Source organism: Fusarium vanettenii (genome assembly GCF_000151355.1).
Source record: "Fusarium vanettenii 77-13-4 unplaced genomic scaffold NECHAsca_115_unmapped, whole genome shotgun sequence".
NCBI classification, from domain to species: domain Eukaryota; kingdom Fungi; phylum Ascomycota; class Sordariomycetes; order Hypocreales; family Nectriaceae; genus Fusarium; species Fusarium vanettenii.
Window position 1 is genome coordinate 11,592 of NW_003315775.1, and position 15,891 is coordinate 27,482.

General features: G+C 46.6%; 4 protein-coding genes across 4 annotated transcripts; 2 read left to right on the forward strand and 2 right to left on the reverse strand.

The window, feature by feature from the left end:
* Positions 1-1,864: 1,864 nt before the first annotated feature.
* Positions 1,865-3,806, forward strand: NECHADRAFT_56263 (uncharacterized protein; the record flags this gene model as incomplete). Its single annotated transcript, XM_003039349.1, has 3 exons — positions 1,865-2,201; positions 2,257-3,062; positions 3,114-3,806. Coding segments are annotated over 3 exons (1,836 nt in total), but the record flags the coding sequence as incomplete, so codon positions are not given.
* A 4,580-nt stretch (positions 3,807-8,386) lies between these two features.
* Positions 8,387-9,204, forward strand: NECHADRAFT_56259 (uncharacterized protein; the record flags this gene model as incomplete). Its single annotated transcript, XM_003039350.1, has 2 exons — positions 8,387-8,479; positions 8,530-9,204. The coding sequence occupies 2 exons, from the start codon at positions 8,387-8,389 to the stop codon at positions 9,202-9,204; spliced, it is 768 nt and encodes a 255-aa protein (XP_003039396.1).
* Positions 9,205-9,289: 85 nt separating this feature from the next.
* NECHADRAFT_56258 (uncharacterized protein) lies at positions 9,290-10,963 on the reverse strand (the record flags this gene model as incomplete). Its single annotated transcript, XM_003039351.1, has 4 exons — positions 9,290-10,084; positions 10,149-10,262; positions 10,329-10,822; positions 10,903-10,963. The coding sequence occupies 4 exons, from the start codon at positions 10,961-10,963 to the stop codon at positions 9,290-9,292; spliced, it is 1,464 nt and encodes a 487-aa protein (XP_003039397.1).
* A 3,004-nt stretch (positions 10,964-13,967) lies between these two features.
* NECHADRAFT_89251 (uncharacterized protein) lies at positions 13,968-14,614 on the reverse strand (the record flags this gene model as incomplete). The annotated part of the gene is made up of 3 exons (XM_003039352.1): positions 13,968-14,081; positions 14,141-14,163; positions 14,446-14,614. 3 exons carry the CDS (start codon positions 14,612-14,614, stop codon positions 13,968-13,970), a joined length of 306 nt encoding a protein of 101 aa, XP_003039398.1.
* Positions 14,615-15,891: the final 1,277 nt, after the last annotated feature.

A 15,891-nucleotide genomic window follows, 5' to 3' on the forward strand; every position in this document is an offset into this window, starting at 1 on the left:
CAAACCTTTGTTCATTGTATGGTAAAGCTTATAGACTAGGGTTTGAACTTCTTCTCGCGTGGAAATGGCCCGAAGGTGTGGGATCACTGGTGCTTCATCGGAGCTAATGGGTTATATTCACCCCTGCATGTTCCGACGCAGAGGAGACAGAAGAGAGGAGCAAGCGATAACTGATTGATGCGCATATGTACGTTTCCAACGTTCCAAGAATACAAAACTGCACTGCCATTGCATTGCAAACTCCGTCGTACGTCTCTGGGCTAGATGAGTGGAGACGAGACTTCCTCAAGACAACTGTGAAGCTGACAGCCGATAAACCGAGAGCTTTCCGCGTAAATGCGACGCACGGGGCTGTAAGCGAGGCGCTAACAGTCGGCATATAGCTCAGCTGAAGTATCCGTGCTGGTGGATTCAGGCCGATCTGGATTTTCGGCGATGCAGGAGCATGGGCTTTGAGCATTGACAGAAGCTGGATCGAGAAGTCAACTTCAACGATCATTGGCTAATTCAAAAGACTTTTATGAATTTGAACCAAGCTCTATCTGAGAAAATGCGACATGGAAGGGGCAAGATCTTAAGCGAAGCAATCCAACAGATCGGCGGCCACTTGTGGCTCTCCTTCCAGATTTGACCTGCCATGAAACGCACCTTCCCCGAGCGCCACTGCCTCGGAACTGACCTGATAGCCCAAAGCATAAGGCTTGCGGTACCTGAGACATTAACTTTAGTAGCGTCCGTCAATGCTGACTGATTTTGACTCCTTTTTCCTGCTCAAGCCCTCCATTCTTTCAAACATTATTAATACCTGCACGAGTCATGACGGCTCATTTCATCAACGACGATGATTGATTGGAAGTTTTGCAGGATATTTCAGCCCTCGCTCTCCAGGAACCAGCATGCCAAGACAGTCCGGCTCCATTGGTCCCCGGTCTCAAGCAATGGCGAGTCCAGGGGGTTCCTGATCTCCGCGTGTCATGGTGGGGCGGCAACCCCTGCCTCGGTAGCGTGGCTGGCCCTGGTTCCAACGTGCACCAAGGTCGGTTCCAGGGGCATCCTAGGGACTTGAGGACCACAGGGGACGGGCAGCGATGTGTGATTGAGAGAAGCCACCGACGTGGTCTGTTCTCTGCGCGACCAAAGGTCTCCTGAGTTTTGACAGGCCCTGCCAATCTCTTCCGTTTTTCGCTGCGACTCCGACCCTGGGCAGTTTGGGCCTGTCAACCTCCTCTTGGCTCTTCTCCCACGTCCCCAGACCTCTCTGCGCTCTTGTCTCAGGCTGCTGTGCCAAAGCTTCTCGATGCTTTTGGCCCTTCGGGGTGTGACACTGTCTGGCGGGGCTTTGGGCGCATGGCTGTAGTCAGGGGGCCCGATATTCTATCACGTTCATCAACAGGGGCAAATGACCGAGAAACAACCTGTCTTCCGAGGACTGCATGCCCAGCTATAGGCGAAGGAACCCGACTCGAGGGCGCGCCGCCTTGGCGTTGAACCAGTGTCTGGGGTTGCCATCCACACTTGGATTTGTTATATACCCTCAATTCCAGAATCGACATTGCACCCAGGTCCTGCCAGCCTCCTCAAAGCCGAAACACTCCAACCCTGCGGTGTCTCCGTTGACATATGCTTTAGCTCGCCGCCCTAACATCGACAGCAGTGTCATCCCAAGCCGGCGCCATTAATCTCTGACACTGACCTACTTCCCCTTCTGGCCATCCGACCAAACAGGATTATTTCGACACAATGGTTCACATTGCCAAGTGCATCGTCAACATTGGTGCCAACCATATAACGAAGCCACCCTCTCAGTCCCCAAACGACTTGGTATGAACGCAATCCCCTTGACATTTAAACCTTTTGTTTCAGCCCAGGCTTACCAGTCCTATCTCTCCAGAAAGCATCCCCTCTTCCTCAGCCAGAGAAGCCATTTACTTGGAGAATGCAACATCCCGACCCATGGAGGAAGTACCAGGTCTTCCCCATGGAGAGGAGGCTGCCGGTCCTCAACAGCAGCACTAAGGCCGTGGACGTCGAGAAGGCTGTTCCTGCATCTTCGGTGCCAACGAGCGATAAGACAGACAAGCAGCTAGCACCTAATGGTCTGAAGAAGAGGCGCAAACAGCATAGTTTGGTCCAACGACGCAAGATCAGTGTACCAGAGATTGGGCCCATGACAACCGTTCAAGAACTTGCCATGGATTCGCGTATGTGATCCAAGCCTAGCATTTGCCTTGATCTTGAGAACTGACTGGATACCAGCGACTATTCCTGGACGCCCGCCCTTTCACGAGCGCTCTATTAGTGCCCCTGGTACTTCGTTCAGAAAGCATCAGCTTACAGACACTTTCTTTTACATCTCCAGCGATGATGAAGATCCCGAGCCTCGGTCTGCCGGCAGAGTGGCTCCTCAGGCATGCCCTCAAGGAATAGCCCCCATCTCGCCGAAACATTTTGCCCCCCTCGTCATCCCCAAGTCCGATGCACCATTGCCCTTACTCCGGTGCCAGCAATCCCTCAACTGCTTCACTACGAGGAATGACCCCCAGAGACATGGTTGCCCCAATGGACCGGCCCGAAGCCGCACGGCCCCCACCCCCAACTCCCCCACGCCCGATCCCACGACACCTAAGTCAGCATCGACCAATGCCACGTCCTGCAGCACGCTGCCTACTCCTCTTTCAGCACCACCAATGGAGTCTCTGACCGCGTCTCCTAAGCCATGGGATGGACGTTACACTCCTCCCATCATCACGACGGAAGAAAGCAGTGCCTTCCGAGGCCACCGAAAGGATGGCTCAGAATCATCGGGGATCATGGGCAGAGGGCGACCGAGGAAGAGGCCTGACTTGCGCACCAACAACTGTCCAATCATTCAGAGGACAGAGCCGAAGAGAGGCAAGAGCTCGGAGCAAAAGTCCTTTGAACAGCTGCCTACTGGTCTGAAGCAAGCCGATGCCTCTGAGCAATTCAAGCAGTCTGAACTTGCTTTGCTTCAAAAGCAAGCGTTCGACCAGGTGGGGCGATTCGAGGTTCTGAAGGCAGCGGATGTCGAGGCGCTTTCTAAGGTCAGCCATATAGTTAGTATTACCAGCGAAACGCGACTAATCCTTCTACAGGAACTCCGCCACTTGGATGAGAGGACTGAATACCTGCGTCGTACCTACAATGCTCTCCGCGTAGGCCGCCGAAATCTCCACTCACGCATCTGCCAGTACCTGCGCTCTCCTCGTGTCGCCAAGTTCAGCCATGAGTCGATGATGAAACAGGAGGAGGCACTTGTGGAGCTGGATGCCTCCATTGATGACTGGGTGAACAAGCTGGAACAGGCAGAGAACCGACGGACCCGCGTCCGTCAGAAGCTTCTCGAGCATATTGCTGCAGCCGCGTGCCTCGCTGTTGGCGGAATGACCACTACGCTGGAGCCACCACAGCAGCCACAGACCAACACTCCTGCTTCAGGCATCGGTAACATATCGACCCCGCCGCGGAGCCCCCTTAAGGAAACATTCACATCCGCTGGTACCGCGAGCAGCTCGCCCTCGCCTCAACGCGTCGTGGCTCGGGCTCCCAGCACCGTCGTGGAGCAGCCTATTACCGAAGAGGCGGCAACGCGAGAAACTGAGGAGCTTGTGATGAGCACTGCATCTCTGAAGCGAGCCGACGTCGAGAGCATCCGTATCTATGCTGGTGACGATGTGTATGCTCTTCTGGCAGATGTTAAGAACGAGATCACCCGGATGAGCAATCAAGCCAACGAACCAACTTCCACTGCTGACATGATTGAGACCAAACGGATAAGCGCTTCATAGCCAGAGGAGGCATGAGATGCTCAAAGGCATCTCTGTGGAAAGCTACCTTGTTAGACGAAAGGATCATCCTGATGCCAGAGCCTTCTCTCCCCTAGCGTCACCACCAACCACCAAAGAAAATGAGCCTGCTGAGGACGACATTCCCCTTCTCGCAAATGTCGTCTATCGGCCCTAAGAGCTTACAACTCATCACTTATAATCATTGCATTCCAAGTTTCCTACGATTTACGACCAACCTCGCACAATCCTTTGATACCCCTACAGCATTTCTTTATCTAGGTACATTTGCATACCAGTGCTTTTTGCGTCTACTCATGAAATTATCACAGCTGCAACAGCATTTTAGACCTTCCATTCCATATTATGTATTGCCATTGGGCGGTGTTTGAGGGCTTTCTACATTTTCCCAAGGTCGTTTTTACCGCGACAGGTCGGCAACCAGATGTATGTTCCATCATTGGCTTGTACGATATCAAGCAATGTATCTTTACTATATCAGGACACTCCTGCTTCCCTGTATAATTATATTATTCATGAAGCATCATCGTCAGCCACATTGGGACCTCGCTCTTTCTCGTGGCTGTCTCTTACCATTCCAGGACAACTTAATGGACAACCCCACTTATTAATAGACCACTAAAATTTTAATCCTCCGATACAAAATCTAAATTTTAGTGCACATAAAAATAGACCATATTATCAATTAAAATCAAAGTTAATAAAGAGACTCTCTATAAAATTAATTAAATTTTACTCTCTATGGTTTTTTAACCTCCTAACCGCTACGTATGCACTAATAGCCTTTTATTTTAACCCCTATTTCTTTATTTTTATCCTCTAACTTAATACCTACCTTAATTATTAACTTAACCTCCTTATCTATATCTGCCTCTATTTATGCCTCTAGTAAGTTAGAAAGAGCTTCTTTAGCCACTAGAGTCTCCGCTAGAGCTATAAATTGTTATTTTAGGTTTAGTATTGCCTTTCTTTTTTTCCCTCGCCGCAGCTAAGATACCTACTCCTCTAGGCTAATAATCCGCGTAGTCTTAATAGCTACCTTTATCTCTAAAGCTTCTAAGCCCTTTATAATCTTATTATACTTCCGCTTAGTTAGATAATTTTAATATTTAGCTAAATCTTTTACTTAGTAGCTTATTTTTAGCGTATTATCTAAGTATAATTAAGGAAAACTTAGCGTCTTAAATTATTTTAATATTTTTTTTTTATCTAGTTAAATTTCCGGATATATTAGAGCTTTATGATATTTTATAGGCTAATTTCTAATAAACCTCTAGCTAGATAAGATAATCTCTTTCCTTATACTTACCTCCCTAGCTTTTATATATACCTAAATAAAATTAACTTTATTAATTAGCATAGAATTAATTAAATTAGCTAGCTTTTAGAGTTCCTTTAGATATATACCTTTAATAATATTAAAAATCCCATTATCTAATAGTTATAGGCTATAAGAATAATGCGCTGGTGGGTAGTAGCATGCAAAGGCGCTCATAAAACCATAAACCCGCTCAGACTTGCAATAGCGCTCGTATTTATCCGTGATGAGTAACGGCTATAGGTGCTTATTCCGCTAGTTTAAGGACTTATTTATGGTCGCTGATAGGACCTCGTAGAGTAGAAGAGGTAATTCTATGGGTTTATATTCGTTCTATAGCGTCTTAAGTAACTCCTTCGATGACTTAACCCACTCTTTTTTCTAGTTCTCCTAGATATAATATTATTTATGCGAAGGGTAGAGTATAATAGCTATAACGTAGGTAGGTAATTTATTAGTAAGGCGATAATACTTATCTAGCTTTACTTAGCCTAAGTTATATATCTATGCTATTACCGGATCGTTGATATTTACCTCCTTACTAGCTTCGAATTATACTAATATAAAGTCTATAGCTAGGAGGATATTATTAAGTATTACAAATAATAACTTAAGAGCCTTAATCGTTATTTTTAGCTTCTCTAAGAAAGACTTAATTTTCTCTAATATAGTTTAGTCCTTTAAAGAGAGCTTATCTCTAGCGTAATTTACTTCTATTTATTTATTAAAATAACTATTAATTATATCTCTAAGATTTAAGGCCTCTCTTAATATAATATACTATGAGCTCTATCTTATATTATTATCTCGCGTAAGCTTATAGTTATAGCTAATAGTAAGAAACTTTTAGATATACTAAATACTCTATTAAATATAAATAATAAAGTTATAAAGCTTACTAAGAGGACCTTTCTTCTGCTATGCTTTACTATACTTTAGTATTATATTATATAGACCTAGATTATTACATTTAAGCTACTTATTATCAGTAATAAAGAAGAAAGCTTTAGTAGCGAGATTAATAATATAACCTTAGTAGCGGAGCTAGTAAACTTTAGGATAATATCAGATATTATATCGGCGAAGGAGGCCTATGGGATCTTAGAATTAATTAGTAGAAATAATAAGTTATACTAACTAAGCGAAAGGGATCTTATTATTTATATTGTTATTACTAGTATTATTTATTATAAAATATCTAAGTTTTAAAGTAAAGCCTTATTTATTAATTACTTCTAAAATAGCCGCAGCGAGGTAAGAACTATTATATTTATTATTAATATCTTTTAACGCTAAAATATAATAATCTAGCTAATTATCTTCCGTAATATAATATATAACTATGCCTAAGATAGCTAAAGAGTTAAGAAAAGTCTAAAGGTTATAGCTAATATAAATTCTTAACTTCGCTAACTATATGCGCTACTTAACCTTCTCCTTCTAGTCTTTATATTATTATATAATTTATTTCCTAATAGTCTTATATATATCTAGAAGCTAAGTATTAATATTATTATTAATATAGGCTAAGAGTGCCTAGAACTCTAGGCATTCTATAAGCCGAAATAAGATAAAATAGGCCATAATAAACCTCATATATAATACTTCGAGCTAATTAGGGTTAATTAAATCTCTAGATTAATTATTAAGCCGATAGTATTTATAGGGATTTTCTTTTGCTATAGCATAAGCTTATTCGAGAAGTATTTATATTATTATTACCTTAGTTATTCGCGGGGCTCCTTTTGGTAGACTATGGCCGTTAAGAGGAGGGTCTATAAGATATTTTATAGGAGCTATAGTACCCCTAGAATAGGTATATATTCTATTATAATATTTATAGCGCTACTCTTCTTTTCCGGTCCGCTAATTATAGTATCTTGTCTCTATCTCCTTGTCTGGCATATGAGAGAAGATCTATGATATTCTGGGCTTAGTGGAGGAGGTTATAGAGGCTGTGCAAGGTCGAGATTTGGAGGTTTGGCTTTTGTTAACCTAGCACCGATACATGAATGCAGACATCGAACAAAAGATCAGTGTAGATTGAGGATCAAAAGGAGCCTCTGTTTTTCTATCTAAAGGAGCGACGAGAGTCGGTCTCTTTTATACCCGTGTTCAGTCTGCCGATTCATAGACAGCAGGCTGTTGCCTGACGCTAGTTGTGGTCGTTCACTCTCATCGTGAACTTGTTCACGATGATCGTGATCCTTGCCTCCAACAGTAACCGAAGGTCTCCGGAGCTTGACACGGGGAAAATGGCTTTGACTTGCGCTCTGAAGGCGGCTTTGGCTTTGGACCGCGTTTGAGCTTTGGCGTCGCTTGCAAATTGGGATCTTTCGGTTCTAACGCCATCGTCACTATCACGAGATATATCGGACTGTTTCAAATGTCAAAAATAAGGCAGAATTGACTCCGTAAGTGAAGGATTAATCTGATATCTGATTCATGAAGAGCCTCATCGCCCTTGGCCCTAGAGGGCATAGCGAGCGGGGAAGGCGGGCCGGTTCCACCTTGCCAAGAGTCCGAATTTCTCGAGTTTCTACGGTACTGCAGACCAAGTCTCCGCAAAGACCTTGTTGGGAGGGGGAAGAAGCTGGCGGATACCGTGACGGTACTGGAGGGGCATGAGAAGGACATGTTTCTCGACTTTGCTTCCGGTATGCTGCAGTGGCTCCCTAAAAAGAAGACGGCGAAAGAGCTCCTAGAACATCCATTTTTCGACGCGGTGGGGAAGGATCGTTGATAGGAAGCGTGAGGTCAAGGCGTTATTTGTGAAGAAGATCTATTTGAGGTTGAAAGGAGAGAGAGAGCTATGGGACCCTAGTAGTCGACGGCTGCCTCCTCTATGGGCCAAAAGGACTCGACTCAATTAGCCTAACTTCGGGTCCGAGGTTGGCTCTTTTAGTAACGTAAATCAACGTCACCGCAGTCCACCCTGATAATATCAAATTAAATTCTCTAGTGAGACAAGCTCCGTCGCTTGGTAAGCGTCCAGGTCTTTTGGTCATCGCAGTTAGAGGCATGAAGGCCGAGTGTGATCAGCTCCATGGGATCCACCATGCACCTCGACGAAACTTGCCCGATTAGGCAATCGTGAGAACGTCAAGCCAAAACCTGCTTACTGGCGCCCCGCCCACCAACTACATCCCTTTCGCACATAAAAAGGACGCCTCCTCGCATGCTTTGATTTCTCCTGTCTTTCTATTCACACCAATCCTTGATTTCAGACATTCACGTCTCGACCATGTCTCTCGCCGGAAAAGTCGCCATCGTCACCGGTGCCGCCCGTGGCATTGGCGCTGGCATCGCCTTGAAGCTTGGCCAAGAGGGGGCTCGGGTTAGTCTTCATCTGCTCACCTACTAGACACGGCTAACCTCAGCTTCCAGGTGGCCATCACTTACGCTACAGACTCTTCAACCCCAAAGGCCGCAGCTCTGGTATCCCAGCTCGCTGATCTAGGCGCCTCGGCGATTGCCATCCAGGCTGATCTCGCCCAGGAGTCGGCTCCAGGCAAGATTGTTGCACAGACTCTATCTGGGTTTGGCGTCGACCATATCGACATCCTCGTGAATAATGCAGGCGTCGCAGACGTCCACCCCGTCGAGGAGGTCACTCCCGACATGTACGACAGCGTCTTCGCCATCAACACACGCGCCACATTTTTCATGACACAGGCTGTACTGCCGAGCATCTGCAAGGGCGGTAGGATCATCCACGTGTCGTCGACTAACGCCAGGACGGGCATGCCTGGCACGGCAGTGTATGCGGCGAGCAAGGTCGCTCTCGAGGCTTTTACTCGAGTCATGGCTGCCGAGTTTGGGCCAAAGTATGAGGTTACTGTCAATGCAGTGAACCCGGGTCCTGTGGCTACGGATATGTATCTCTCTGCCCCTGCTACGCTTCGGGACGCTATGCATGAGATGGTTAAGAATGTGCCTGCCGGAGGACGCATGGGGACTCCAGAGGACATTGCGGACATCGTCAAGTTCCTAGCTAGTGAGGAGTCGAGATGGGTGAGCGGGAATGTGGTTACGGCTAATGGAGGTTTGGTGATGATGTAGTCAGGCGCGAGGCTTGAAACACATCAACAGTCATAACTCTCCATTTCCAACAGAGATCGAGGTACACGGCGAGAACCCATCGCCATCAAGCCGCCGTTGCTTTTGTAGTATCCAATATATCCCAGATCCCAAACACCTCCAGCTGATCAAGCGCTGGCGTGGCAGAAAATATGTCTGCGACAGCCGCTGCCAAGCACTCTCCCAGAGGTCCCATACTTTTCAGGGCACAGTAGAGTATGCCGACCGGCGCGAGGGCAATAAAATTCGCCGCTACGCTTGTCTTTAACTCTGCTGCTATGTAAGCGCACTGCTGGGCGGCTTCTAGAGCTGGCTGACAGGGCAGCCCAAGTTCATTTGGCAACAGGAGGGGTGACGAGGTTTCTCTGTCCCGCAGCTGACTTTCGATATGGGCCACATCGAGATGCATGGACCCAGAGGTTCGGGACCGCAGGAGTTCCTGCACCCGGTATAGATACACTAGGGCGGCGTTGTAGTTGAAGATCTCGAGTGATTGATCAAGGCTCTTGAATCGGATCTGCCGGCATAGGAGGCGTCTGACTAGCACGGTTTCTGGTGAAGAGGCGATCTCTGAGGGGTCAGAAACCGTCGACACTGTTGCTGCTCCAGGGTTGATTCGTCCCCAGTCATATCGCCAAGCTCGGAGCTCTCGGTGTAGAGTTTCTGCTTTTGCGACATCATCAACTACCTGCTCAGGCTGTCGATTGCGCCCACCCAGGACCTCTTCGGATAGCCCGGGGAGACTCGAAGTTATGTCATAGAGTCTATCCATGCAGGTTTTATGGGTGGCTCGGAAGGGCGCTGACTTCCAGACGTCTTCTTCCAAGAACGTTCGGCATCGTTTCGCAAGGGCAGTGCATATCTTCAAGCCACGTTAGCTCGCTTGAATCCACCTTCGGTGGATCAACTTCGGGCTTGATTCTTACAAGCATCGATCTGCAAGACCTGAACATGGAAATAGTTTTGTCGTCTTGGTTGCAGTCGGGGCCACAATTTCTGGTGATAAGGCCTAAGCCCGGATTATGCTCCAACTTGACTGACTTTTCCATTGCATACTGTGGATCACTTCAGTTCTGTTCTGTCGAACAGCTGGATGGCTAACTCACGGGGTACATGCCCAGAATCATGACTGGGAGGATCAAATCAGCAAGGACTGAGCTCTGGTATACGTCCAAGCTCGACGACACAAGGCGCATGCTCTGTCCATAGAGCTGCATGCTTCGTTGTTGCAGTTTTGCATCAGAATTCCCGACGCCGAGATGTCCCATGAGGAGAGACCTGGAAGCTATGTAGCTAGCAGAGGTAGTATCGCCCTGCAATGCGGTGATTATGATCGACTTCCACCAGTGCGCCCAGGTGTAGCTAGCGAGGAAGTAGTCGAGTGATATCTGGCCATCAAAAGCTACTAACCTGAGTTCGGATGCATAGCTAAGGCTTGAGGTGCTATGCATCCATGACGGCCGAGAACTAGAGGGGGTTCTTTGTAAAGCTGATTGTGGGCCGCGAGCGACGCTATAGTTGACCATCCTCAAGGGCATCTCATATCCGCCGCAAGAATGCCCAGACTTGAGGCACCTTTGGCAAGATGGAAAACCTCGGTCTGGGTGCGATCAACGTCAGAGCCAGACACACAGCACAGGTTAGATGGTAACCACAAGGCGAGCCTCCCACGCTACTGACCGCATTTTACTCGACGTCTTCGGCAGGTTTGGCAATACCCGCTTGTCGGTGCTCGACCCATGACTGGATGTACTTGGATATCGGGAGTTCTGCTGACACGTTCCAAGTGGACTTGGCTTATTGATGTGGTTTGAAGTCAAAGTCACGATTGATGTTGCGATTACAGAGCCAAGGAGATGAGATAGCATCTGCTTTATTGCATACGACGCGGCTTTGGTTGCATATCGCGACTCTATACTCTTAATGGGTTAGTGACATGCTTGAATGAATGAATGAATGAATGAAATTTATTCCGCCCGGGAGGACTAACCTCATAGGGCCAAGTACGTTAGGCTATTTACAGTTCTAAGCTTTTCTGCTCGCGTCTCCCAGAAGCCCCACGTTCTTCCTCATCCGCTAAGTTGGCCTCGCCCCCAAAAAGAACGAGAGGCTTCCCACCACCGTTTGCCCGACCCGCCGCACGCCCCCCCGCTGCGCGCCCCATCCCGTACACCGGAACAAGAAATGTCCTACCGCCCCTGCTGCCTGCCCATAGCCGCACACGCCTGACCCCACCGCCCTAATCCCGTGTAGGTAGCTGTTGACCCTAGCCATACCCGTGCATAGCCGGGAGAGCATATCTGATTCGCGTCTCTTTAGTCTATCGTATAGGGGGCGTGTGTGTGCCTAGTAATGCCCTATTGATTCGCTTCGAGTACTTTTTGACCCCCTTGGGTAAGGTCTTTTGCCGTTACTGCTATGCGATCGCTAGCCTTATCCGTATAGAATGCGCTTAGTATGTTGGTTTCTTTGGTCTATGCCTCCCTCGTGTGGCTCTTCGCGCTTCTATCTTTGCCTTATTGCCTATAGGGAAATCTTTATTTCTAGCTAGTACCTATAGTATCTTAATAATATTATTACTCTTTTAGAGTTATTTAATATACTTATAGATCTCTTAGATAATATATTATCTTAATTATTATTATAGCTATATAATTATTTATAATACTAATTAGCTACTCGTTATAATAATTAATTATTAATATTAGAGCTGTAAAAGACTGAAGGATAGAGAAGATATAGTCTTCAAAGACTATAGGGTAGATAACTTGGATAGGAGGTGAATAGGCAGAGGAATCAGTCTTTATATATAGTTGAGAGACTAGATAAGAAGACATATAGGGTAGGCAAAGTAAGAAGGAAGATAGATAAGGTTAATAAGAAGAAACCAGCTTCTTATTAGTATTATATTGGTTGAATAGGTTTAAGATCTAAGGAACTAATTCTAAGAGAGGGCTTATAGCTTATATAGAGGATTACTCGGAATCTATTAGCCCGATTCGGATTAAAGTTATACCGTCGGAAAGCCCGAATTCTGGGTTTTAAAACGCAGTTGGTTTTACTAGTAACGGATAACTAGAAGCCGAGTTATGGCATAATAGAGATTAAAACCTATAGGGTTTTAAACTAGGATTTTTAAAACCAGATAGGAAATACCCTATGGAGGGACACGGATTTAACGGCATTAACGGGCTTTTAATAAAGTCCTAAGTCCGAGATCACGTGACCTTCCTAAAAGGGAAATAAGCCCAGAAAGGGCAATATTGACACTCCCTTATATCTTGCTTATCTAAGCAGATATAGCTTAGGTAAGCAATCTATAGGAAAGCGCATAAGCTAAAGTATAGGGTAATAAAATCCTAGGCTTATATCTTATAAGCTTATTTTTCTAGAATTTTATTTATAAAAGACCTTTTAATATAAGGACTTTTACAAGAGCCTATCTAGTATATATCTTAGTGCTATCGCTATAGCTTCTAGCTCTGTTATATATATATTCTAGTTATCTCTAGAGCCGATTATAATTGAGTATTTGGCTATTACCTCGCCTAGTTTATCGCTTAGAGTATCGCGGATAATGCTGCCTATGCCTATCTTTCTTGCCTTCTCTAAGGTATTAATTATTACTAGGATACCCTCTATCCTATTAGCGGTTTTTATTGCTATATCTCGGTCGAGGTTATACCTAATAGGTAGGCGGCTATGCTATAGTGGTAGTATCTATGCCTAGATTATTTTTATTCGCTTAATTATATTCTCTTTTTATGCTAGCGCGAGCTTCTTTATCGGAGATAAATATCTCTGGCTATTTAATATCTTAAGACCCGCGAGTGGGTATGTCTTTGGTAGGGTATTGTTAAGATTAGTTCGCTCATTTAATAATGTCACACGGATAGGGGTTATCCGAGCCGGATAGAGACTATCCGAAGGATCAAACACATAGAAGTCTCAGCTCTGGCAGCAGACTTTAACTATAAAAGACTAACCTTTAGACCATTATTAGATAGAGAAATGAAGAGTCATTCGTTGCCCGATTCACCGAGGGACCTTCTGCCCGGTCGTCAGCTAGTCATGCACCCGTGCCGAGCGACATCAATACATTCTAACAAAATCAAGTGGCCTCCCTTCATATTCATCAAGCTTAATGCTATGACGGAGACAGGCTTTATAACATACCGCAAGGCAGAAAGAAAAGAAAAAAAAAACCGATCATCACCTGCGCAACCCACTAAGTAGACTGTAAATTGAGGAGACGTAACTTAACAGACCGTTGAACCACATCGCCACCGTCTGCCAAAGAAAGTTCAGCCATAATAACATAAACAGCGAAGAGAATGCGGCAGTCTGACTGCCAGAAGAGAATGGGAACGCAAACTCCGGGGGCCCTGCCAATCCCATGTGTGCACCCTTGCACCCCAAGCCCCGATTCGCCAAAGAATTGACCACATCAGAGTCATAAGTGCTCCGCCAAGTCTGTGATACTCCGCCAAAGACAATCCACAAGGTAAGGCTACTAAATCAACTAACTAGACTATCCCATTCGAATACCCCGTCAAACAAGCGAATAAGGTCTCGAAAGAGGCATATAATGCCTGCTCGGTGATAGAAAGAAAAGAAATCCACGAAACCAGAGACGCCGTGAAGATATAAAGGAAGAAAGATAAAAAGTCAAACCGAGAGCCTCATGAGAAGGGAAGGCCTAAATTATGGCCGGGGTTAGGGCCGGGTACAGCCAAGGAGTGTGCTTATTGTGGGAGCAGATTCTTAGACTCTTCGTCGCTGATCAAGATTGCGTGAATAGGGTCTCGGCGGTTCTCGAGCAGAACATAGTCGCAGTCGACGTAGGAGGGAAGGAAGATCTCTATGGACGTCATAAATTAGCCTAGAACTGAAGTATATGTATTATACGGTAGCATACCTGGATTCTAGGCGAAGCCCTGGCTAGAAGAGAGGTAAAAAATCTAATTAAGGTATTATCAGTATAAGCTAGCAAAGATAGGCATATGGCCCCTCGTCTTCTAGGGAGCGGAGGTTAGAGCCTAGACCAACATACCAGCCAAGGCGGACCATCCGGGTCGCCGATGTTAATGACGGTCTATTCTTGCATGGAGATGGCGGAGCCTAGGACGATAGTCAGCAATATTACGCATGAATGAATGCTGATCAATAATGTCATGTCATTGCCGCTATAGTCACGTCAGATGGGGAGGAGGCTCGACATACTAACAAGGGTCGGTCGGCGGGTGTGCAGGGCCTTATCCTTGCCGGCTGATGGCGGGGCCGACGAGGGCGAGCTCAAGGAGGAGCTGTTAGCAGAAGAGCTGGTGCGCTTAGGCGAGCGATGATATGGTGTAGCTGAGGGGCCAGCGGAAATGGCAATGGAGGACGGCATAGTGTGAGGCTATAAGAGGCAATGATGAGGCGGGCAGGCCGGCCAGAACGGGATCGAGGGGCTATACTGTGTGATAGACGAGGGATGACCCAACTCTTTCTCATATAAATAAGAGTAAACACGAGTCTGCGACATACTATATTCGGTGCCGAAAGCGGGAAGTGCCGTGAACCTCTTGGGTAGCAAGAAAGCGGGGATTACATATATGAATGCCTTATTACGATAAATGATGCTATTAAAATGACTCGGTCTTGGCGATAATGCTCGAGGTCATCCTGCTTGACTCCTTGTGCTTGGTCATAAGCTTATCATTCGTCATACCTCTGGCCCAAGCAAAGAGGCGAGATCTAGGAACAAGTTACTCGCCGGCCAACGTACCCTATCTATCTGACTTATGCTCTCCACAGCTTCCATGAGCAAGGAGTTTACAACGTTGGATGTGATGTCGCATTTCTCAACACTGCCTCATTCTCATCCGACCTGTAGCCATGGTGCGTGGGCGTCCAGATTGAACGGATCCGGGGCAGGCGGGATGGTGGGGGCTACGTAAAGCGCAGTTGAATGATTTATGGTGCACTTAAGCGAATGGGTGTAAATTAGACTACTTTCTTAACATCTGCATGCCAATAAAGTAAGGAAGGCGCTTGGATTAGTGGGCAAGGGCCGGCCCGCTTGATCTAGGGTTGCCAGAAGGCTTCGCTCGAGAGCCATCACCAGCATCTGCCCGTTACTGAATCGCCTAGTCCCTTGGTGCCAAGTACATCGTGAGCCTAATGTTGCTGCTGGCTACGGGTGACCCCGGGCTCCTACCGCTGTTTGTCAGCCTGAGCGGCTTGCGGTGAGCACACCCCGCACACTAACGCCCAGAGCGGACAAGCTCCAGCTGGCCACACAGGCGGTCACTCAAAGAGGGAAGGGAATAAAGCCAGTAGGGGCCGAGACTGGGCCGCTCTGACCTCTTAGAAGGAGCAGGTGGAGGCCAAAGCGCGAGAAAACGAAAGCTCGCGCTATGTTTCAGAGATCTAGTAATTAGCTCACGCCTGGGACGCTGGGAGTTACTAAAGCTACGAGAGCATGACATCATCGGTCAATCAGCACCGTTCGACTAATGCCGACAGCTTTTCGGGCCTGAGGTTCGAAGCCTTGTCAAGTAACTGTAAGGACAGAGTGAACTTGATAAGAAATACCCAGGGGATTAGGTGATATACGCAACCCCTCTCTTCATAAGAGAGGGGGCGTCAAAACCTGTAACTCCGTCACTCCTGTAACCACTGTCA